Source organism: Pygocentrus nattereri, chromosome 12, assembly GCF_015220715.1.
Source record: "Pygocentrus nattereri isolate fPygNat1 chromosome 12, fPygNat1.pri, whole genome shotgun sequence".
In the NCBI taxonomy this organism is placed as follows: Eukaryota; Metazoa; Chordata; class Actinopteri; order Characiformes; family Serrasalmidae; genus Pygocentrus; species Pygocentrus nattereri.
The window spans coordinates 35,164,382-35,190,513 of NC_051222.1; the positions used below are offsets into that span (position 1 = coordinate 35,164,382).

Here is a 26,132-nt window from a genome sequence, read left to right on the forward strand (position 1 = left end):
ATGCCTTAATTTCATCAGGAGGCTGAGAACAGTCAACCTGACAGTTCTACGGGTTCCCAGTGGAGAGCATTCTGAAGAGCTGCATCATAGTCTCCACTGCCATACCACCACATTTGCAATAAAAATGTCTAAGGAAAGCCAGCTGTCTGCAGCTGGATTCTGGATTTCCTTACGAGCAGACCCCAGTCTGTTAGAACGGGTGTCCACATTTCTCCCACACTCACTCTCAATATTAAAACATCAAGGCTGTATCTGATCACACATGCTGTACACCCTGTTAACCAATCTACATCAGCAAGCACAACTACAACACCATCATGAAGTACAACAGTAGTGGACCTCTTTAATAATAACATGGAAGAGTAAAGAGTGGAGGTGAAACTTCTCACAGAGTGGTGCACCAACAATCACGTGAGATGCTTCATGGTCATGCATGTAACATTGTAAGAACCAAATAGATGGTTAGTGGTTTCAGAAAGGAGAGCATGACCATGAAACTCACCTGGTGACTCAACACATCACATCTCATCAGAAAAGCTGAACAACACCTTTTTCAAATACTTGCACAAAGTCTTCTTTTCTATTGAACCATTTGTCTCTGTGTTTGCACACTGTGGAGTTAGACCTCTGCATTTAACCCATCCGTGCAGTGAAACACCCACATACACACTAGTGAATACACACACTAGGGGGCAGTGAGCACACTTGCCCAGAGCAGTGGGCAGCCCTATCCATGGTACCTGTGGAGCAATTGGGGGTTAGGTGCCTTGCTCAAGGGTACTTCAGTCATGGACTGTCAGCCGAGGGGATCAAACCGGCACAGGGCAGATTCCGGTCACAGGGTCCTAACCTGACCAGCCCACAACTGCCCCGCAGACTGCCCTGATGACCAGTAGGGCAGCTTGCATGCTGTCTGATAAACAAAATGATTAATAAATTCATCAAATATAATCAGCATGAAATCTTGAAATGCTTCTCCTTTGTTTATCCTTGCCCCATGGATGGAGTTGAAAATACTGGATTAAAATTCAAAATAAGAGTCCTGATAACACTAAAGACCAAAATCTATTAAAGGTCTTATACATTTGTATTTTTTAATCTGATATGATAATGTGGTTGGTTAGTGTAGTGGGTAACACCTCTGTCTTCTCCGCTGTAGACTGGGGTTCAATCCCCCACCTGGGTAAACACCCTACACTATACCAATAAGAGTCCTTGGGCAAGATTCCTAACACTGTCTTCGCCAAATGCCGTAAAAATGAATAATATTAATTTATGTATAGTAACATTAAATCTGTTTATACAGTATATATATATATATATATATATATATATATATATATATATATATATATATATATATATATATATATATATAGTGTATGTTGAAAATTGGTTGTGATGAGCTGTTTTACGTGTGTAGAGTGACTATGAAAACAATTCAATTAACAATTAAACAATTAAACATTTTCAATGAACTTCTGTTACTTCCTTTGATAATTTCAAGTGAAATTGGACCATGCTGTACCTTTAGCTTTTACTATTGTTATTGTGATTAAATACTCATAACTTTAGGATGACTTAGTCAGAATGGAGTCCGAACAGGCCAAGTCAGAATAGAGTTTTATTGTTATGTTTATTACAACCAGAAAACAAATTAACCATGGAAATAACAGAATCATGATATGTTGGTTATGTTACAGTTTTAACTGTCTGACATATGAAGTAGGCCTACAAATGTATGGAGAACATTTGATTAGCAACAGTTATTTTCAAATATCACCTAAGAAAATCTAAAAAGAAAAGCTGACAAGTAAAAAAGGTTTGTTTAAAAAAGAAGAATATTAAACAATAGTGATGTTAACCCTTAGAAACACTATGCATAACATTATTCTTCATTTTTGTTTTTGCCAAAAATGGCAAAAGATGAAACTTATAAAGGCCATCATTAGTCAGCAACAGTAAGAATTAAACACATGGATGCAGTAAGTTAGTGTGAGAGAGATTTTCTCTTTCATTTCTTTAAATGATAAAAAGTTTTGTGTGTAAACTTGCAGGATAATATTTTATAGAAAAAAAGAATCAGTATTGTTCCATTCAGCACTAACGGCTTCAAACAGCTAAAAAACATTGCCAAGCGAGTTTGTGTTTAATGCAAGACCAAATATTCGCTGTAGGGTTTAAATCTGGACTCGTGCCGCTCCAGCCTTCATTTTCCGGATGTCTTAGGAGCAGATTTGCTTGAGAAGCAAGAACAAGACAAAAACTTTTTGTACTGCTGCCTGATCTGAAAGGATAAACAAACAAACACACAAATCAATCAATCAATCAATCAATCTATTAAGTTGAGTTGAATAGGTAAAACAATGAAACACTGTCGCAGAAACTGTAGAACCAGTTTAATTTCTGATGAAAATCTAATTATATGATGCAACAAATTTGTCTATGAACTAAAAAACAAAAAACGAAAACTGTAAAGAAATTAAACCCCTTACATTACAGAAACTCAATGCTGGTCCTGGAGATCAACCACCCTGTAGAGTTTAGCTTCAACCCTCATCAAATACACCTGATCCAAGTAATGAAGGCCTTTAGGAGCATCTGAGAACTAGAGCCAGTTGTCCTGGATCTGAACCATCCAGAGTGGTAGATCTCCAGATCTCCAAGACCAGGATTGAGCACCTCTGCCTTACATGACCACGGGCAGACCGGTGGGCCCAGAATTTTATTACACGCTTCATTAACCTGAGAGTAGCTCAACCAGTCTGCAGTGAAGTCGCTGAATACTAAGTCTTAGCACATTATAAGCCTGGCATTTAAGCATTTTATATGTAAATATAAAAGATATGGCCATCAATCAATCAATCAACCTTTATTTTGACTTGGAAGTACATTGAGGGCAACCCTCATTTTCAATGTAGCTGAGCGTTTACAAAAACAGGGATTGACATGACAAAGAAAGTATTTATATTCGATCATTTTAAATTAAAAGTCCATTTAAAAATAACAGTGAAAAAAAGATAAAAATAGATAAAAATAAAACTTTAGGTTGAATTGATAAGAGATTAAGATCAGAAGAAGATAAGAGATTAATAAAATAATTTAAAAAGTAATAAAAAACTAATTAAAATAAGGTCAAAAGTAATAAAGAACTAAGACAAGAACTAAAACAAGAAATAAAAGTTGAAATAAAACAGGTACAGGCTTTCTGAAGGTGGTTCGATATTAAAACTTTAAAATGACTAAGTGACGCCAGTGAGCCGAGTTTTAGTGTTGCCTGTGGTGAATTCCAGCTCGCCGGTGCACAGTAACTAAAATTAAAGTAGCTTTGAGTGTCACAAGCAATCCAGAAGCCTGAAGACCCGAACAGAAGACAAGAGGTCCTGCTTTATAATAAGTCTCCAATATAATTACACATGAATAATATATGCGACAACATTGTAACTACTGATGATTTAGTCAATGTTACAGATGTAATTACATGTCTATCAACTTCACTTTTTCCTCATGTAATTAGTGTAACTCCTACAGAGGAGCTTTCCTGTAGTTTAGAGTTAAAGTTACACTTTAAAATTAGTGGACGGTTCCTGTGTAGTTGCTATGTAGGTACTGTGTAATAATGGAGTGGTAATATAGATATTAAATTAAAAGAAATGTTAGGAAAGCTGGCAGATACAATGCAAGTAATGTCTTATTGCAAGTTATTACACACATCCTTTTACTGCTATTAAAAAAAATTGGAGAAAAAAAAGCTGTTCCAGTTATTACAGTGCAATTACATTTGTTATTACCCTTGTGTAATTACATGAGTGAGAAGAGTCTGTTAATATTAAGATACACTTGTGTTATATAAGGTGCATAAGGTGACAGTGACTAATCATGTGTTGTTCACATGTAGCCATACAGTTATTAGAGACACTTGATATAAAGTGGAACTGTAAGGGACATCTAACCTCATGGTTGAGGACGCAGTGGATAAAGAAGATGAAGGTGCCCTGCTGGGAGTTGAAGATTAGGAAGAGAATCATCATCACATCGCTGCTGTCTGTGAAGAAGCCCAGGATCCAGGAACAACCAATGATAACAAACTGGAGCAAGACTTTCAGCATCACACTTTTAATGAGATCATTATCACTTTGTGTGAGTTTTGTCTGCAGGACCTCATTGTTCAGCTTTCTCAGGGTGGAGACCATCAAGAAACCGATGCTGATGAAGATGATCAGGTTTAGCTGCAAAAGGAGAGGGAATAGTCCGGACAAACAAAATGATTATATAGCTGCACAGCTCAACTCCACCAGGCAACAAGGAGTTAACCCTCTGGGGTCGACGAATGTGCCGACGTGCCAAACTCAGTGCATGGTCTTTGTAGTAATACTGTGCAGAAATACGGTTCAAACAGTAAATTCACTCTTTCCATTCCATCTGAACACTTGCACCTGTAATTTTGTTCCAAGGCGCACTGTCAGGTCTAAGTCTAAGTCTAATCATACGTGGCTCACATTCAGAGGTATGAGCATAGGTAGACAAGTTGAGACACATGCTGCCTGTCTCTCACTGTGTGAAAATATATTCCACTACTTTTGTGAACCTAAAACGTTGGTAAATCCACATCAAGTTCCAAAAAATCACCCATATGACGAATCCTCACAAGCGATACTAAGAATTCCTAAAACCAGATTTCATTTTTTAAGCTTTAAGGCCCAATAGTTTTCCTATAAAGTGCTCCAGGTCAAAAGGGCCTCTTTATACAGGCCGAGTCAAAAGTCACAGGACACCGTTTTATCTTACACACTCAGAAAAAAAGGTACGACACGGTCACTGGGGCAGTTCCCCTCTTGTCACTGCGGTGGTACCCCCAGGGGTACATCCCAGTAAGTGATACTTTTTTGATCCCACAAATGTGAAGTGAAACACCACATACACACTAGTGAATACACACTAGGGGACAGTGAGGACACTTGCCTGGAATGGTGGGCAGCCCTAGTGGTGTGGTGGGTGTTAGGTGTCTTGCTCAAGGACACCTCAGTCATGGACTGTCGGTGCTGGGGATCAAACCAGTGACCTTCTGGTCACAGGGCCAGTTCCCTAACCTCCAGCCCACGACTGCCCCCCCCAACCCAGTTTAGTCAGGGAACATAACTGAACCCATTTTCTAAGTTGAATTGACTCCACACCTCCCGCCTCGCCTCCAGGCTTTTGTTTTATTGTTCTGATTTAAAACATTTGGTTACAAAAAGTCACAAATATCTACTTTTCCACTGGAAAAATCTCATGTAAGGTACATCATTGGACCTTAGACCCTTGCTGTACCTTTGAGGGTATGCTTACATTGTTTGTACCTTGGTGAATGAATCATGTACCTGCATGGTACCTTTATTTCTAACAGTGTATTTTATTTTTTATGCTGTCACAAGCCTCAACGATGCGGTTCTGAAGGTGGTGTTTGTCGTGGATTTTCTCAGCATACACAATTTATTTGAGATGATCCCAGTTATAAAAGTCGATAATAACATAAAAAAATGAAATAAGATAAAATTGTGTCCTGTGACTTTTGGCTCACCCTGTAGAGAGAGGCAAGACTGCTCTAAACATTTTGATAAAATATGATAAGTGAGCCCTTAAAGGTGAATTTAAGGCTACATGCAAAAATCAAGAAAGACCCCTCAGACCCCAGCCAGTTAAGACTGGGTCAGATATTACCAAATGGTTATTATGAAATATGTTGTAATAGATGCTGAGTAATATTTTGCCATGAATGTGGCAACCATGAGAAAGTACCTAGTTATTTTTAGGTAATGGGACGGTAGGCCTTATATATGTTTTAGTGGTTGGTTAGTGTCGTGGTTAACACCTTTGCCTTCTACGCTGTAGACTGGGGTTCAGTCCCCACCTGGGTCAGCACCCTACACTGTACCAATAAGAGTCCTTGGGCAAGACTCCTAACACCACCTTGGCCTACCTGTGTAACAATAATCAAATTGTAAGTTGTTCTGGATAAGAGCGTCAGCCTAATGCCGTAAATGTAGTGGCACGGTATCTTGACTTGGCTTAAGCTCTGCTGAGAATGGAATGTCTATGTGATTTCTCTTATAGCTATTCATACAGATATAAAAAATCGGACTTTTTACACATCGCTTATTGCCCCTTGAGAGGACACTTGTTCTTACACGTTGTTGATCTTAACTGGTCAAAAGCAAAAGGTTGACATTCAAGAAAAAAATCATATTGGTGAACGAGGCCCTTCTTTGTAAATGAAATCTAAAGAATATTTTAAAACATAAAGGAAAGACAACATAGTTTTGCCTAGAACCATGTATCCAAGCTAAAAACCGTGTATTCTTTAAAAGCTTAGGAAAAATAGTACTTTAAAAGCTTAAAAACTACGGGAGTGTTTTTGTAATTTTCTTAGTGACTTTAAAACATAAAGTGTACGTACTGCAAGAATGACACAAACAGGTCCCAGGAAACTCCAGAGGAAGCCTTGGGTAGTCTTAAGCCAGCATCTACAAAGAGAGCAATGAATAGGTCATTAAATAAATGACATTTGGTCACATTATGTCTAGTAATATAAGAGCCTCATGCTCTCAGGGCTAACAAGAGTGCACAGCAACTTTAACATGTGACAAAAACGCTCATGACATTAGACATCATAGCATCTTTCATTACATTTGCTATGAATTGTGACATGACACACTGCAACAAAATCTGCCTGTTGCTGATCATTTCAGGTTTGACAATGCAATGAAATATTAGTGTCTATGTGTTTTGATTCCAGTTAATTAAACTGAATGCACTCACTGATCCAACCTTAATCAAACTTCTGCAGAGAGCTGATTATTCCAATGGTCATGTAAACACTGTGATTTCTAAGGCTACGTTTACACAGCAGGTAAAAGTGGCCCAAATCTGATTTTCTCACCAAATCCGATTTTTTTGTTTACCTGTTCACACTATATGTGACCTTAGTCTGAACAGATCAGCTTCCAAACCGACCCGCATGAGCAAAAGGACAGAGCTTCCCGTGGCTCCTTTAGAGGTAGACAGTCATGACGACTGGAGAACCCCAGTCGCTCCTGGTTTCATCTTCGCCAGCATCACTAGAGCGATAATGAAGTTCCAGTGGTTGACAGCTGGACTCATCATCCCCAATGTGTTTGAGTTCAGCGTATAAAAGGCACGTTATTCGGCCATGGCCACTTCTTTGGTTCATGTCCTCGGGTTCTTTAGACTGTTAACTGACGCTGCAGCCTCGGGCTCCTCCTGCTTCGCTCGGCCGTTTCCTTCAAAACCTCTTCAAACCCGGAGCGGCTGCGATGAGCCTCTACTAAAGTCGCAGCAGGGAGAAATGATGACGAATGTCAAGTTGTATTGAAGTAAAAGTCGCATGAATTCAGATCTGGCCGTTCAGACTGAGTCGCGTTGCCGCAGATCGGATACAGATCGGATTTCAGTACCACATATGAAAGCGTCTCAAACCGGCATTGACAATGTCAGATTCAGTGTTTTTATCTGTTCACACTGAAACAGAAGATCGGATCCGGGGCACTTCTACCTGTGGTGTAAACGTAGCCTTAGACAGGAGTAAGGTCTAGAAATCAGAATAAGAAATCTGTTAGAGGCTGGATTTTAGCTCAGCGATCAGATTTCTCAGTGCATGTGAACTCTTACTCTGAATTCTTTCCGATTTCTCAGTCGGCGCATGTGTAAAAACAAACGCCGGTACCAGGAATGAGCGGCGCCATCGTGAGACACAGCAAACCACTTTTGGAGTGACCCTGAAACCAAATAAATGCTTGACAATACTAAGATGATGTGTGTTCATATTTCCAGTGAAAGAAGACTCATGTAGACCTGGATTCTCCCCATTATCTGACTGCCTGAGTGGAAATGCGTTGATTACTAACAAACATCTGAGTTTCTGCAGTCATCAGATCACGGAGAGCATGTAAACGCACTCACTGGCTGCTGCCGTATCCTTCAGGAACCAGTCCAATGGACACGCCCACCACAGTCAGAGGAATGACGTATCCAATCACAGTTAAACATTTCCAGCTAAGCATCTCCATCTTTGGTCTGATCTGGGTTAGGTTCTTCACTACGATGAAGAGCAGCACCGCTTCAATGGACATCCACACAAAAGCAGAGAGGAAGAGAAAGTGTTCAACACCTGCCAGCACTGCACACAGCAGCTGGAGAGAGAGAGAGAGAGAGAGAGAGAGAGAGAGAGAGAGACAGAGAGAGAGAGAAAGAGAGAGGAGAGAGAGAGATAGAGAGAGACAGAGAGAGAGAGAGAGAGAGAGAGAGGGGAGAGAGAGAGAGACAGAGAGAGAGAGACAGAGAGAGAGAGAGAGAGAGAGAGAGAGGGAGATGCTCATTTCAATCGATTTTGAATTTTGTTACCATGGCATCCATGAAACCTTACTCCCACCACGTGGGCGAGTGAAGACATACCTGGTAAGAATGTACATAGGTAAATGCGCTCACCACATCAGAGGCTATGTCCAGCAGGAAGGTCTGTGTGAGCAGGAAGAGGAGGTGAGCCAGAAACAGGCTGATGCACAGGTTGATCAGAGCCGCGTTGATCACTTTTGGGTTCCGCTGACAAACAGCAAAGGTCAACAGAGCCAAGAACAGGAAGAAAAGTCCCACCGACACGGCCACTGTATTGAGCATGTACAAGCTGCGGTTATCCTGAAAAAAGACCATTTTGAGATGTTCTGAGAACATCGTGAGTGATCTCCCCGAGCCACTTCCTCACAGCAAGGAACTTAAGACTTTTCTCAGGTCTCAGATAATGTTGGGAGCATTGCTTAGTGTAAAACAAGCCTTAAGCCTTCTGACACGTCTCACCCGGTCTCTTACCTTAATAGAACCGCTGGCTTGCATAATGAGAGCGAAGGTTCCTGGGTGTACACAAAAGCATTTCGAGTGGCTGTTGTTGATCCGGATATGTTTACAATTTCCTTCCACCCATTCAACGTCTCTCCAGTTCACACAGTGAAACATGCTTCCATCCGTAATCACCTAGCAAGGACATAGGAGAGCAAATAAAAGCAGAAAGCATGTCAAACTTCTTTTATTTGCTGTGCTTTTAGTTCTTTTAGCGATAACATTTTAAAAAATGAATGTAAAAACTTTAAACACGGTGTGACACGGTAATATTTTCCATAGATTTCACAGATCTGCCTTGCATCATTTTCAGAAGTTCACCTTACATCCTAAATTGATCCAGCCATGGTACTGGGGTTATGCGTTGGGAAGTAATGTATTAGTACTTAAATCACTTCTTTCAGCTTACACATGTTTTGAAAATAGAAAATATAGAACAATACAAGCGGCCAAAATGAGTTTCGATCATCCGGGAGGGACTCGGAGTAGAGCCGCTGCTTCTCCACGTCGAGAGGAGCCAGCTGAGGTACTGTTTGGATGGTGGATCATTCTCAGCACTGCAGTAACACTGACGGGGTGGTGGTGTGGTAGTGTGTGTTGTGCTGGCCTGAGTGGATCAGACACAGCAGTGCTGCTGGAGTTTTAAACACTGTGTCCACTCACTGTCCACTCTGTTAAACACTCCTACCACCCTGTAGATGTAAAGTCAGAGACGACAGCTCATCTGCTGCTGCAGTCTGTGTTGGTCATCCTCTAGTCCTTCATCAGTGGTCACGGAACGCTGCCCACAGGACGCTGTTGGCTGGATATTTTTGGTTGGTGGACTGTTCTCAGTCCAGCAGCACTGCTGTGTCTGATCCACTCAAACCAGCACAACACACACTAACACACAGTGTTACTGCAGTGCTGAGAGTGATCCAAGCTCTGTGAGGGTCCATGGGGGTCCTGACCACTGAAGAACAGGGTAGCAAAGTATCAGAGAAACAGATGGACTACAGTCTGTAACTGTAGAACTACAAAGTGACCCTATATAGTAAGTGGATAAAATGGTCAATGAGCGTAGAAGCAAGGAGGTGGTCTCGATGTTGTGCCTGATCCGTTTTTACGACATCAGTCTGAACAGATCATGCTCCTAAACTGGTCGAGTTTTCAAATGGGAATTTTTCTGATTAACCAGTGTCTCTGTAACCCTGGAACTCTGAGGATGATCACATACGAAGTCAGTCTTCTCTGAGAGTTTGGGGTAAAATATGACTGCATGCCAACTGTTACAGTTGTCTACACTGACCTCAGGCTTTGTGCTGAATATCTACATATAAAAACAAGACATAAGAAAAGGAAAGCAGCTGATCCACTGTGACAAACACAGGAGGAAGAAATGCCACCATGTGTCCCCGAAATCCATTGTTCACTTGCCTGTCCTCAAAGCCCCCGACATTTCTGACAGTAAGAAATCACATTTCAAAGAGTTGAAAGTGGCCTTCACTGTGATGCATTGGTCCAAGAACTCACATCCACTGTAGTAGCTGCCACGTTTACACATACCAACCTACTCTTGTCCCTTCAGATGTGCTGACATCACTTGTTCTACAGGAGTGTATATATTTAACAAGAACAACAATTCTTCCACTAATTGTAAGGAACAGATGCAACTTAGGAACTTACTGGAGCATGTTCCACGGTAACATTAAAGGGTTCACTGTCATCAAAGCGCTTTTGTCTGGAATGTTCTTGGTTGCTATTATAGAGAAATTTGAGTGTCAGTACTGTAGACATCATAGTTTTCTTTGCGCTGGAAGATGTGTTGAAGAAGTCAGGTTTCAAAATGCTTGACATGTTAGTGTAGCTCATGAAGATCACTGCCTCTATTCCTAAAGCACAGAAAACGACCAACATGCGATCAATTTCAAAAATCTGTAATGGCTTCAGATATTTTATGCATTTAAAAGGGGTTCTTGAATTTGGTTCTAATAGTGCTAAGCAGGACTATAAGAAAACAGGCAATACGTTCTATAAGAATAAAAACAATGGGCTTCATTCACCAACAAGTCGTAAGAAGAAATTTGTTCTCAAAACCCACTTTCACAGCTTCGGATTCTGACATTCACCAACGTTTTCTTAATTGGGATTTGCGCTTAGGTTAGATCCATAGAATGTATAGATTTTTTTCTTAGGACATTTCTCAAAAACATGTTTTAAAAAATGAGTAAATATTGGTGAATGAGGCCAATTCATCACACTTTAAATGTACCACTACTATACCCGTGTTCCCGTTTGAAAGCTTAGTGAAGTCGATATCCAAGTAAGCAGTGCTTGTGTTGAGGGATGGAATGTCCATGACGGAAGAATTTGGGCCAAAAACAAAGACCGCAGCCTCTGAAATAATCAAAATCAGACGCAGTGATGTTGCACAATATATATAATAAAGCTTTTGTCCCTACTATATTTGGTGACATGAAATCTACTATGATTATTTGCTTGTTGTTAGTCTTTAAACTGTTAGCCATAAGTTAAACTTCAATCCTATCAAAATCATGACAACACTTTACCTCAAGGAACACATTGAAGGTTTGAAGGTATGTTCAAGTCTTGTTCTTTTTTATAGCAAATTCAAAATTATACATAGCTGGTTGGTTAGTGTAGTGGGTAACATCTCTGCTTTCTCCACTGTAGGCTGGGGTTCAATGCCCACCTTAGCAAACACCCTACACTATACCGATAAGAGTCCTTGGGCAAGACTCCTAACACTTCCTCCACCTACCTGCGTAAAAGTAATCAAATTGTAAGTGGATGAGAGCGACAGCCAAAATGCTGTAAATGTAAAAATACACTTTTTTTTTTCTTTCCAATATGCATTAAGCTTTTTTATCATGACCTGTATTAGTACACAATCGGAGACACTGTAAAATACCTACTGGTATTTGAGGGGTTTCGATGTCAGCTGGCTATTCCATTGTTGGCTGGTTGATAACTCACACGCCATAGTAGTGCTGATGCTACAATGGCAGCAAAAATTTTTTTTGGAAAAGCTTGTTTTTTGGTTAATTAATAAGCTCATCCACACACGAAGGTTTCGCACATCTCCTCTTTTGTCTTTGGTTTGAGAAATGAGTAACAATTCATTCCTTCCACCAAACCCAAGGCAAGTTTTCAGATTTACTTATATGCCACGGCATATTATACAGTATTTCAAAGGAATCCCGTTGAACCAATTTGAGGCATCCATCCTGAGGCAGACCCGTGGTGCGTATCTAGTTGGTTAAGAACGACAAACCTAATGAAGTCTTCCTTCACAGGCATTGACGGCTCTTTGGACCTCAGTGACTGCCTGAATTCTGGATCCAATAGAAATCACAAGACTTAAGGTTTGGCAGCTACAAATGCCCCCACCATAACACTACCTCCACCATGCTTGATGGATGAGAAGATATGCTTTAGATCAATAGCAGGTCGTTCCCTTCGCCCGACTGTTCTCTTCTCATCATTGAGTACAAGTTGATCATTGTCTCATCTGCCTATAAGATGTTGTTCTAGAACTGTATACATTTTTTTATTGATATTTTTTGGCAAACTCTAATCTCTAACAGGTTTTCCTGTTTTTGAGGTTTATATGTTGGGGTAAACCCTCGGTTATTTCTCTAAATGTTTACCTGCTGGGGTGTTCTTGATCTCACTAACTGTTGTGAATGGAAAGAAATCTTCACAATTGTTTTCCTTCTGGCTCTCTTAATGAATTAACCAGTAAGTTCTTTCATTTTAAGCATGTATCAAATAGTTCAATTTGGCTACTACTTGTCTAATGTTTTTGCTATCGTTCCAATGGGTTTGGTTTGATTCTAAGCATAATGATGGCTTGTTTCACTGGCAGTCATAGATCAACATCATATTCCTAGGGAACAAATGTAAATACACCAAAACCAACTCAGAATATCACACTTTGCCAACTAGCAAATATATGTTGATATGACTGAATGTGTTCCTTAAAATAAAGTATTATCAAAATCCTTATAGGGAAATGTGACTTGTTGGTCTGTGATGTTACTCGGCTTTTGACCAGTGGTGGACAGAAACTAATTAAAAGTATAGTTACTGTACTTAAGTACTTTTTTCGTGTGTCTGTACTTCACTGAAGTTTTTTCCGTTTTGACTACATTTCAAAGTCAAATATCTGACTTTTTTCCACTACAAATCTGTCGTTCCTTTTAGTTTCTGTGTGTATAAAAACATGTCAAAATGAAAGAAGCGTGAAGAAAGGCCACCAATCAGGGCACAGCGGTCACTTTGTTCTGAGCTTGTTTTGACCTGTTGGACATACCGACCAATCAGTGTTGAGTTAATGAAGCCAGTCTGGTTATAAAAATGATAACAGGACATCAGAGCCAGAATTACTCTTTTAGTACTTTTACTTTATACTTAAGTACATATGAAGGCAAATACTTGAGTACTTTTACTCAAGTGGAGGTCTAAAGGGAGGAACTTCTACTTTTACTGGAGCAATATTTCACCTCGGGGGTCTCTACTTTAACTCAGGTACTTTATTTGTGAATTTCGTCCACCACTGCTATTGAAATATATGGAAAAGGAAAATGTGGTACAATTTAAAGCTGTTTATATATATTTTTTATCCACTTACTTATTGATGGAAGAGAGATGCTTGTGTAGTAAGAGGTGTTTGTTTTTACCACCAGTGCAGATACCAGTTTCTCAGTTGCATTAAGTACAGCGTTTCCATAGGACACCAGTAAAGTGTCGTTAATTGATGTATTTATCAGAACCACTGTCGAATTCATTAACATATCCAAAGTATGGGTGATAACCTAACCAAGCAGAGGAAAATATAAGTGTGGTTTTCAAATGCAAAATGCACAAAATAAATGACTGAACTAAAGGTTTCTCACAACTGGTGGGATCACTGTGCTGTTCTGAATCTGACTCAAGAGGATCTCTACACACTTCACTGAGGAGTCACCCTGGAAGAAAAGTCAACTTTAAAGCATGCATTTAGTTTTGCAGTAAAGAATGACTAATGATCATTCCAGCTAGGTGTCAATTCCTACTCAGCTTTTCATACGTACCTGGCATTCTGGAGATGGTTTTATGGGGAGATCTGAAAATAGTAAATAATAAATATAGATGCATGCACACACACAAAAATAGTAATAATAAAATACATACATATTGACGGTTTAAGTTCATGCTCTGGTATGTATTATTATCTTTTCTTCAGGGTTCAGAGTCAGATCACGGTTGTGCTCTTCCAGCTTTTGTTACGTGGTGTGATGAGCACTTTCTTGACCTTAATGTGTCAAAAACTAAGGAATTAATAATTGATTTCAGGCAAAACAAAAAGGAACCAAAAGCTAGTGTCATACATGGAAAAGAGGTACAAATTGTGGACACATATGTATCTAGGGACTGTATTAGATTCAGAGATTAGATACAGAGCTGGTTGTTAAGAAGGGTCAACAAAGAGCTCATTTATTGCGTAAGCTGAATTCTTTTCATAGAAAGTTTGTCATAGTGTTGTGCAGTTTCTACCAGGCTTTTATTGAAAGTGTCTTAACTTTATTGTTTATTTGTTGGTTTAATGGGCTGTCGGTGAGGGACAAGAATAGCCTGAAGGGTGTTGTAAAAAATTGTTCAAAGATAATTGGAGTTCGACAGAGAGACCTGGTCTCCCTGTGGGAGAAACGAGTGGCTCAGAAAGCGAAAGGAATCATCACTCAGTGTGATCATGTTTTGTCCAGTGAATTTACGGTAATGCCGTCAGGTCGGCGTTATATTACGCCCTTCAGTAGAACAAATCACTATTCCAAGTCTTTTATTCCTTCTGCTATCAAGCTATTAAATGTGGATAATAGTCTTTTTAAATGATTGTTACATTGTGTTTGTGTGTATATGTGTATAGTTGTGTGTGTGGACGAGAAGGCTGCACATGAATTGCCCTCTTGGGACTAATAAAGTTCTGTGAACTGTGAACTGGTCATATATGCCAACTCATTTTGACTGAGTGAGAATGTGTGACATGTTTCGTTCAGTGAAGTATTTCTATATGCATGTATGAACGTATGCAGTGTCGTGTAAGAACTTTGGGGCTGAGGTATCTGGAAAGGGCATTTTGTAAGAGTGCTGTGTTAATATACCAACATACAATTTTAGACTTTAGTTATTCCAATTTTGTTGTAGTCTGATTGCAGATGTGATTTTAATTACAAAAATGTAACATAAGTGATTTTTTTTCTTCCTTTAGAAGCCGAGAAGACCTTATTTTAATAAATGTCCATTTAATAAAGCTGATTCAATTATAAAGACAAATAAAGACAAAATTATCCAATGAATCCAAGTTCACAGTGTAATTTAACTCGAAATGAAGATTAGATAGATTGCGAAGTCAAATTCATCAGATGATTTCAGTCTGCAAAGCAATGATTGGTCAGTTTCTTTCATATTTGTCTGAATTCATATCAACAAATAAGCCTTGAAGGACTAGAGGATGACCGACACAGACTGTGTAGCAGCAGATGAGCTGTCGTCTCTGACTTCACATCTACAAGGTGGACCGACAAGGTAGGAGTGTCTAATAGAGTGGACAGTGAGTGGACACAGTGTTTAAAAACTCCAGCAGCACTGCTGTGTCTGATCCACTCAGACCAGCACAACATACACTAATAAACCACCACCATGTCAGTGTTCCTGCAGTGCTGCATCAGAGACCACTGAAGAACAAGGTAACGAAGTATCAGAGAAACAGATGGACTACAAAAAGTTCTGCTTCATACATTTGATTGAACACTTTTAAACAGAGCAACTAATACTGTCAAGCCGACTGCAGGATCAGAACATTTGAAAGCTCTCTTCATGTTAGTTCAAGAAGCAAAGCCTGCACCTGTACATCCATAGGTGCTTCCTTGGGACAGGACGCCATCAGGTACGGAGAGTCCAGGGTTGCACTCGCAACTCCCAAACAGAAAGCCGCACTGGGCGTACTCACCACAGGACGAGTTACTGCAGGATGAATGACCTGTAGAGAAACGTGTCAGAAGTCAGAAAGAGTGTCAAAAAAACCCATTTTACTCACTTTACTACAAATCCCTGCTGGTGGCGTCCTGCATGAATGAAAAATTACGCATGGCCACGACTTAGTAAGGTGTGGGGATGAGATGAATAAGCTGTGGGCATGTCTTAGTAAGGCATGGAAATGAGATGGCTTATTAAGCTGTGGCCCAGGTTTAATTACCTCATTCTGGTGCCTTACTAAGTCATGGCCAAGCATTAGGATCTTGTTCCCACACTTTACCAAGTCATGGCCATGACTTGATTATTGTCACGCATCCAGTGAAGGAGACGGACTTCATCTCCCGGAGTGCTAGGGGAGACCACGTGAACGATCACGTGCTCTCTGACTCCAGCAAAGGAGAAGACGTCAACCCCCAGGATTCTCAGACTGATCACCTGGTTTCCCCTCGCGCCTATCAGCGCTCTCAGTCGCCTGATTATTGAACCCGTACGCCTGAGACTCATCTACTACTGGGATATTTAAGCTGGGACTCAGGTTCAGACCTTTGCGAGGTATTGTTTAGGCAATCTCTGACCGATTCTTCTACCTGTATCTGATTTGGGTTTTGCCCCATTTGTACGTTTGCCTCCTTGGATTGCTTTGTGACTTGGATTTCTGAACTGTGTTTTCCCCTTTGACTGTGGATTATTAAACCACCTCGTCTTACCCGCGGGCGTCTGCCATTCTGTCTGCACGTTTCAATTATCCTGTTCCCATGCTGTAATAAGTCATGTCCATAGATTATTATTATTTATAAGGTATGTCACCAGCCTGGCCCCATAATTTACCTCACAAATTGACAAATTGTTAGATTATATTTGCTTGTGACAGCTGTTCTCTGCAGAATCCAGACCACATTTTCCCATTTCGACCAGTTACTTTCATTGTCTTCAAATCACAGATGCGTATCTGATGCTTTAATCCATGGACACAGTATTGTTCCCCATCTTATTGTAACTAATATCATTATTCTTTATTTGCTAAAACTGTCATATTCCCACACCACGCAGCAAATGCTGGACAGCTGGTCTGTTTGTGGTCAGTGCAGTCTTGTCTTTCGGTGTGGACATTCTTCCCAAACCAAATTTCTGGACAGTCCCTAAGTGCATGTTAGGTTCAAAAAGCTAGACAAGTTTGATAAACAGAACCTCAGGGCTTAGACAATACTCACGTGAGGCATACAATCCATTGGTTGGAGAAAGATTGTAGAGGATCACCCCGTCATCACAGTATACAGTGCTAATGTTCGCTTGAGCACAATCGATGCCGGTGCTCCCGTAGAGTGCATCGCAGGAATACAGCTGAAGCTGTGTGGAACTGCTGTTATTGATGAGGTATTTAGGGGTTGTAGAAGAGTTGCTGGGACAGTAATTCACTAGGCGATCTCCTCCAACACCAGTGAAGCGGTACCACCCTGGCATCAGGTTAAGATCTTTCGGTGGTCCTCCACAGACGGACTTAAAGCCAATATTACGCCATGGGTCACTCAGTGTTTTATAATTCTGGCAAATAGCTGAGAAGATGGTTGAACAAAAATAAATGAAGTTAAGTGATACTTTTTTAATCCCACAAACGGGGAAATTCCACCTCTGCATTTAACCCATCCGTGAAGTGAAACACCACATACACACCAGTGAATACACACACACACTAGGGGGCCAAACCCAAAACATTAACTTCCAGTGGTAACAAGTAATTTAACTAGTTTAACTAGTTTTATTCAACCTAAAAAAAAACACTTTCAAAGTAAATTTTTGAGGTGAACAAAAACTGTTCAGTTGCTTTTTACTACACAAATTACTTATTTACAAATTTACTACACACCGATTTGTAGTGTATCAAACTGATATGAGGCTTTGTTCCAACAATTTATTTCAGCATTCAAAGTTCTCAGTGTTAAGTTTGTCCTTAATAGCTGTAATCTTTACTAAATGTCATTCAGTAAATCACTTTTAAAGTATGTCAATGGAACCAGATTTTTTTTGGGTTGGTTCTTTAAGCGTGAAATTTGCATACAATGTAAAGGGTTTTCAAATTATTTCAAACTAAAAAACATCAACCATCTAGTCGGAGTAGAAAGGCTCCTTAACTTTAATTAACTTTTCTACCACAGTGAGATACATTACACTGTGACTCTATGGTACTGCTGCCACCATCAGGTTGAAGAAAAAGCATCAAGATACTGGCTGGCAGGTTCACTTATAACACACTATGAAATTTGGGCCTAGGGCTTGGCTTTGGACACCACTGGCATACTATAAAGGTTTAAGGAAAAATGTATATTGGTATATATTATATTACTCTATTTCCATCAACTCTCTTCATTGTCCATCTCTATTAGAATTAGTCACAGTGCATAGAGTTTTTAGCACAATGTCTGTAAACTTCCATTGTAAAAGAGCGGACATTGCTTGTTGCAGTTCTTACAATCTGAACACTGCAACACACTGACACAACCACAACTTTAGTACAGTTTGCATAGCACTACTATATCTGATTGCTTACAACCAAAGCCCATTTATCTAAAGCTTTGTTTGCACTTCCCTGCAGCTGACATGAAGTACTGTGAATATAGGTTGAAAAGGATTTGCAAATTATCATATTCTGTTTTTATTTATGTTTTACACAATGTCCCAACTTCATTGGAATTGGGGTTGTATATATATATATATATATATATATATATATATATATATATATATATATATATATATATATATAAAACTAAAAAAAATAGTTCACACAAATAGTACAGACCAATAAAAATGCTCCAGAATTGCTTACAATTGCATTCAATTTTTTTGTCTCTAAAATTAATTTTGTAGGTCAAAAGCTCCATCAATGATGTCTCATGGTTTATGGCGTTTTTATTGGAAGTTTCAAAGCCTCATGCTATGGTTTCATAGCAATAGCATTGCTTAACAGTTTACTTACAGGTATTATCAGTTACACCATGGGTGACTGTAGTTAGCAGGAGTGCAGCGATCCCTGGTGGAGAGATAGATGAGTTACTCAGTAAAGTGCACACCATCATATTTCTGCATCTTTGCTTGGATGTTTAGGTACATGTACGTTCATTTTTAAGCCAAGCAATTGTGCGAGAACATAATTACACAGTAACTGGGCAAGAACATCTGCAGAAAAGGGTTCCTTGTAGAGGGTATTTAACATACTTGCATTAGCATAACACTATATCATGTATATTCAACAACATAACTGAACTGAAAAACATTTGGTTTAGCAGTTTACATTAATTAAGCCTTAAAATACCACGTTTATTACACATTAAAGCTCACCGATCAACAACACGGTGGACTACAATGCAAACTGCCTTAGAATAACTGAGTTATTCTTAAGTTTAACCTTTGTGCTCTGTTGACATTGGCTTTACAGTCTTGTTATTTGGAGAACCAGATCCCCCCCCCACCCCAACCCACACACACACACACACAAAAAAGTGGGCTTTCACATTTCAGGAAGGGAAAACTATGTACATTACCACAAAAAATATATAATTAAGTCAATCTTCCAACTGTTAAATATATATTTACATGTATTTCCATTAGTGAAACCCACGCACTGTTTATATTATCATGCAAAATATTGCACAGTCCATCTGGTTCTTCTCCAGAGCACTACTTGGAGTTTTCCCTGTATAAATTGGTGTTCCTCTAATTATTCATTTTTAAGCTGAAAACATAAGGTGAAATGTTACTTGGCCAGTAATGAAAAAGGTTTTAAATTGACGACCTTCCAGTCTTGATTGACCATGGCTTTTACTAGACTAGTTCTGGGTTTAAGTTAATGCAGTATTGGAGATTTGATGAACAGCAGTGCTGGAACCTAGACTAGTGGTAGTAGTGTGTATGTACCCTCATTATAAGGCTGAGTGGCTGGGCATTGATTCTGCTGCAACTACACCCATAGGGCCCTTCGACTACTTGCAGCCCCAGGTCTCACAAGCAGCTTAAAGAAAATATATGAGCTTATGTGTGTACAAATATAACAGTATATAAATATATTCGTAAGCACAATAAAGTTTCTTTTGCATTGTGAGTTTTAGCAATTTATTTCAGACCTAAAGTATCTCCTAAATAAGGATGGAGACACCAAACGTCACTTCCTACACACTTAAAAACAATGGTTCCTCAAGGATTCTTTAGTACTGAAAACAGTTCTATGTAGAACCATGAACACTCAAAGAACTCTTTCTATGATAAAATAAAGGTCATTTGCATCATTAAATGGTTCTTTAGATTGATGGGCACTTTTTTTATAACTTCCAACCTTTTCAAAAAGGTTCTGTATAGAAACATCTACAGCACATTCTCCATCAATCTGAAGAACCATTCTAGGTGCTATATAGAACTCTTTTGAAAAGGGTTCTATATCTCCATCTCAACCTGAAGAACCCTTTCACAATGCAAAGAACCCTTTAATCATGCAAAGGGTCCTTCATATGTTCATGGTTTTATATTGAACCATTTTCTTTACTAAAGAACCCTTGAAGAACCATCCTTTTTCAAGAGTGTATGCTGATAGATGCTGGCTGCAGTTCCCCCAGACCCTCAGCACTTCCCCTAAAGTCATCATTTATACCATAAATGTTAAATATTGTTAAATAATAAGGTGTTACAGGATTTCTGTGCATGATTGTCAACTACACATTGCAAAGGATGCTTAAACCTTACCAGTCATTAAGAATATGAAGGTTTATGAATATATGCAATTATGCAAATTGCAAATGCCAGACAGACAATTAATTAGAGAAATATTCAAATCATTACCCATTAAATCTTAACCTATATGTTTCCTTTTCTAAGGTAGGCAAAGTAGAGCAGCTATGTTAGCACCGGTGGCAGAAGTACACCTTACTGAAGAAGTGCTTTACTTAAGTAAAAGTACTAGCAATCAAGTAATAAAAAAAACATGAAATAAAAGTCAACTTATATGTTTTACTCAAGTAGGAAAGAGTATTTAATTTCTTATTCAGGTTTTTAAACAGGGTATCTTTTTATCAAGGGTTAGAGGTACATGTCCATCAAACCAAGCATACAAAACAGAACTAGAGGCATCATCCACAAAAATCCACCTTTCTAGAGCATCTGAACAGTCAAGCCTGAACACACACACTTCTTCTTCTTCTTTCGGCTGCTCCCTTTGGGGTCGTCCCTTTAGCGGATCATCTGCCTCCATCTTGCCCTATCCATTGCCTCCTCTACTTTCACACCAACCATCTCCATGTCCACCTTCACTACATCTATAAACCTTCTCTGAGGTCTACCTCTTCTCCTTCTACCCAGCAGCTCCATCTCCAACATTCTTTGCCCAATATATCCACTATTCCTCCTCAACACATGTCCAAACCATCTCAACCTGGCCTCTCTGGCTTTATCTCCAAACTGCTCCACCTTCACTGTCCCTCTGATCTGCTCATTTCTAGTCTTGTCCATCCTTGTCACTCCCAACGAAAATCTCAGCATCTTCATCTCCACCACCTCCAGCTCAGCCTCCTGTCTTTTAGACAGAGCCACAGTCTCCAATCCAAACATCATAGCAGGACGCACTGCTGTCTTGTAAACCTTCCCTTTCACTCTTGCTGCTGTCCTTCTGTCACACATCAGCCCTGACACCCGTCTCCACCCACTCCATCCTGCCTGCACCCTCTTCTTTACCTCTTTTCTACATTGTCCATTGCTCTGGATGGTTGACCCAAGACATTTGAAGTCATCCACCTTTACGACCTCTACTCCTTGCATCTTCACCTTTCCACCTGCCTCCCTCTCATTCACACACATGTATTCCATCTTGTCTCTACTGACCTTCATTCCTCTCCTCTCCAGTGCAAACCTCCACCTCTCCAGATTCTCTTCCACCTGCTCTCTACTCTCACCACAGATTACAATGTCATCTGCAAACATTATGGTCCATGGAGCCTCCTGCCTGACCACACACACACATACTGTCTTGAAATGCCACTGCATAAGGCTATAGCCTATTCCTAACACCAGTGCAGTCATCACTCTATATATTCCAACATTTTCACCCTGACAGAAAACAATAGTAACCAGTCATAAAGCTGGATTCACACAAACACAACCAACACTGCCTTCTGCTCACCATACACACAACTTCTATGTAAAGATAATAAAATCAGACAGCTGAGGTTTACAAAGTTAAAACTACAAAGTTAAAGATTTACACATTTAAAACCTGATAATAATAGAAGCCAAAAACACAGGTTACTGCCTCAGCAGGTAGACCCAAATGACCACAGCATGAAAATTAAATCAAACAGCTGATGTGCGAAGATGAGACAAAACAACACAGCAATCTTAAACACCTAAACCTCATCCTCCTAGGCTAAAGCATACTGCCACAGCAGGCATGGAACAAGGTTTATGGTCTATTTATGTCTTTCCTTTACTGATTTCATGCACTGCCGTACCGTCAGTACAGGCGTCTAAACGTAACTGCTACATCATTTAAGGTGGAACAGGAAATGAAGCTTCATCTAGTCTCCATACAGTGTTTGGATCTCATTTACAGTCACAAGGCTGTATCGCCTGAGATGAGGGCTGCCGACATGGGTGTTACATTTACAGTCTGTGCATTATTGTGCTGTGGGTTTAGTCATTAGTGCCCAGTAACCAGCCCAAAACACTACCCGTCCACCGGAAATTCTCCCGACTCTCCCAATTTCCCACTCTGGCACTAAGTGAGGCCATGAATTCAGGCTTTTTCATAAGTATCATGCACATTAAGTGTTGGTTCAACGCCACCCTTTTCTGGCATGTTCATGCTGGGACCTGTAAGCCATAAGAGTAGCCAATCATGGTTTTACTATCAACCCCCGCCCCCCCACTCTAGTACACAGCCAATTTGCATGAATAGGAAGACAGGGAGATTCAATAGATAAGATGGATTGTTACAACTAAAGTGACAAGGATGTTCAAAATGCATATCCAGAGCGACTTACAATTTGATCTTTTATTTGTATTATTATTTTTACAGGAGGCGATGTTAGGAGTCTTGCCCAAGGACTCTTATTGGTATAATGTAAGGATTGAACCCCAGTCTCCAAGGCAGAGGTGTTACCCACTACACCAACCAACCAACCAAAGTATTTGTACCTCTCCTAATAACTTAATTCAACACAAAACAGAACAAGTTAGATTCTATATTTCCGTCCAAGATGAGTCACTTAGCTTCATACGCCACAGATTTGAATCGTTTTTCCCCTTATTGTGGATATTGAATCTGTGTCGTGATGTATGTGATAGTTTTAGACTGTTCTAAGCTAGTTCTAGCTTCTCAAAACAGTTCACTGCTTCAGATTTGAGAGATTACCCTTAAAAGTTCTACCAATAAAGCTTCAGGGAGATGCAAATGTACCTGCATTGTGATTCATCTAGCCTTTTGTGTTAAGAAGAGCAGTGGCTTATAAAGCTGTCGCATGCTGAGCCATGGCTACCTGTAAATAGGATAGTTCTACACATCATATTTGATAGTTTATTAGATGTGGAATATAAATGTAATACTGTCATAATTTCTAATAACACTGTATTTGCTCATTTTAATTCTAACTGTGAGTTACATCTTAAATATTAAGTCATGAACATTAGCACGTGGTCTCTGTAACTATAATTTTCTGGTCGCCACATTGAAATCCTCACATTAGCATATTTGAGTGTATTGGACTGCAGTAGGTTCAGTCTCTTTTGTGATCTACAAAACTACGGTTCTTTGTAGAGCCCCATGAAACACCTCCTATTGATGTGCTAAGAAAGTCTGGGATTTTCAATGGAAAATATGAATTCTGCACATTCCCCACAAATATCATTTCATCTAATCACAATAAAGGATTCAAGAGGACTTAACCAGTTTAAAACCATTGTTTTTAAAACTTGTTAACTGCATTACTCTTACTAGTATTTTGCATACAGATGAAGCTGATAACAGTTTCCTTGCAGTATACAAAGGCACAAACATACACAAACGCAACACCAGGAAGTTTCTCGGCTATCATATTTCCAGTCAATACTTCCAGAGAAGTCATGTAGTCAAAGCGGTCATGTTTGTCATTTAGAGATTGTTGTAAGAATAGTATAAGATGAGCTAACTTGTATTAATATAATGTGATTAAGTAACATTTCAAAAAAAAATTCAAGCAGTTTTTTTTTTTATCCAAGCAATTTTACAATCACCTTCATAATTATTGACCATTGCTAAAGATGAGCACAAAAGGTCAAGAAAAAATGCCTTTTGTGCTTAATTCTCAAAATTATGAGACAAAATTTAACCTTTAAACTAAGGAAACTCAAAACATAGACACAGAAAACGACATCACCGCCGCTGTGGGTGGAGACCCTGTGACGCGTTTGGACTGCTTTTCCTCAAAGGTTCCTGGAAGCCTCATTAAAACATGTCACCATGACTCCATAAAGTATCATGAGATGTTACATCTCTGGCTGGAAAATCTGGCTGCTTTTGCTACAAAGCTAAAACTGTCTCGAGGTGGAATCTTTCAGCAGGACAATGATCCAGATCGTGTGTTTAAACCAAAGGAAAATGGTTCAATAACCACAAAATCAAGCTTTGGATGTGGAGGGACTATGACAGAGGTGTCAAATTCAGGTCCAGAAAGTAAAAGTCCTTCCCAGGATTTTGTTCCAACAGGCTGGCTTCTCTAGTTAGATCACACCACCAGCAGAGCTGTCCAGCCTGTTGGAACAAAATCCTGGGAATTTGACACCTCTGCATCAAGAAATACGAATTGCTGTGATTTTAGCAAAGGGGGGTTGAACAAAATACTAAACGTTTTTACGAAATTTGTGATTTTTTAAAATACATTTTTGGCTAAATTTACTTCCGTTAAGTTTAGTTTTCTCTCATATTTTCAGTGTGAGATCGAGCCGATTTACTACAGAACAATTAGTGGAATATACGATAGGCTAGATTTAAGAGTAGATTATTGTCCATATTTTACTAATTTATTTCTTTTGCAGTGAATCTTGACTAAAGCATTTTCTTCTTCCAAACTATTGATTATGAAAGCAATGTTAAAAGAGGGATACTAAACAATGTATCAGAGCATACTTCACAATATAGACTCTGACTTGTAAAACTTATTTTGCATCGCAATTCATGGTCAGAAAAACTGAGCCCTAAAAATATTTGGCTTTGATGTGAAATCATCAAAAATCTAGTCAAAATATGTAATATTTCTCATTGCCAGATTGCAGTAAGACGACTATTACTTTTCAGTATTTATATCTAGTGATAATTTGCAATTGGACAATAAATTTGCTCATTTTGAAGCATCATTTGTTGAAACCAGCAAAAGTTTTGGTACTTTTTTCCTGAAATAAGCAATAATCTTATTTCAATTGGAATGAGAAAACCTTGCTAGATAAACACACAAAATGTAAACATCCTATGATCTTATACCGAGAATATTCTTCCAACGATCTCGTCATGAGAAATTCCAGCTATCTTGATTTCAGGATCTCGCTCGCCCGAGGGATATTTTACTGAAATGTATGTCCGAACATACATCGCTTTATCCATGTTCCACACATGGTTCCCAAGGTTCCCACCTGTAAAACCCCCTGTCTCTGATATGTTAGCGCTGCTCTAACACACCCACCTCAGAGGGGGGCTTGGAATAGCTTGTTACTTAGCAGTTCGAGTAGTTCGGTCAGCTATGTTGGGACAGGACCTGTACCAGCTTTGGCCATTACTGGTTCAGTTCTATCAACAAAGCAATGAAACGGGACATTTTTCAAGCTAATCCTGGGATTAGATTAGAGAAAGTGAACACTCACATGACTGAATGGAGCTCATCTCAATTCACAGACCTGAAAGAAGACAGCAGCAGTGAAGAAGCGTCCAGCTCAGCGCAGAAGGACATTTAGTCACATCATCACCCACGGCTATTTTGTATGTATTTTAATGCAGGTCTAATCCAGTCACTATCTGCACATATTCTTAGGAAGAGCCTGGAGCTCACAGCCTTTAGTCAAATGTTGTGGCTGTGATGGCTGTGGTGTTTATGTTCTCCTCCAGCCGTTTTTTGCTGATTAACAACCGACACTCTTTTATTTACAACAGAGAATTTGGCTTGAGACAAACAAAGCAATGAGAGTAGAGCATGGGGCTCTACTGCGGCGTTTTACATAGTATG

General features: G+C 39.5%; 1 protein-coding gene across 1 annotated transcript; it reads right to left on the reverse strand.

Moving 5' to 3' along the window:
* Positions 1–1,611: 1,611 nt before the first annotated feature.
* LOC108443875 (adhesion G protein-coupled receptor E3-like) lies at positions 1,612–25,846 on the reverse strand. The gene is made up of 15 exons (XM_017724762.2): positions 25,774–25,846; positions 18,881–18,934; positions 17,118–17,459; positions 15,776–15,910; positions 13,965–13,996; positions 13,788–13,859; positions 13,523–13,706; positions 11,152–11,265; positions 10,555–10,760; positions 8,863–9,024; positions 8,485–8,691; positions 7,960–8,189; positions 6,437–6,503; positions 3,954–4,229; positions 1,612–2,287 (listed from the first exon to the last, which is right to left on the reverse strand). The coding sequence occupies exons 1-15, from the start codon at positions 25,790–25,792 to the stop codon at positions 2,210–2,212; spliced, it is 2,178 nt and encodes a 725-aa protein (XP_017580251.2). The 5' UTR covers positions 25,793–25,846; the 3' UTR covers positions 1,612–2,209.
* Positions 25,847–26,132: the final 286 nt, after the last annotated feature.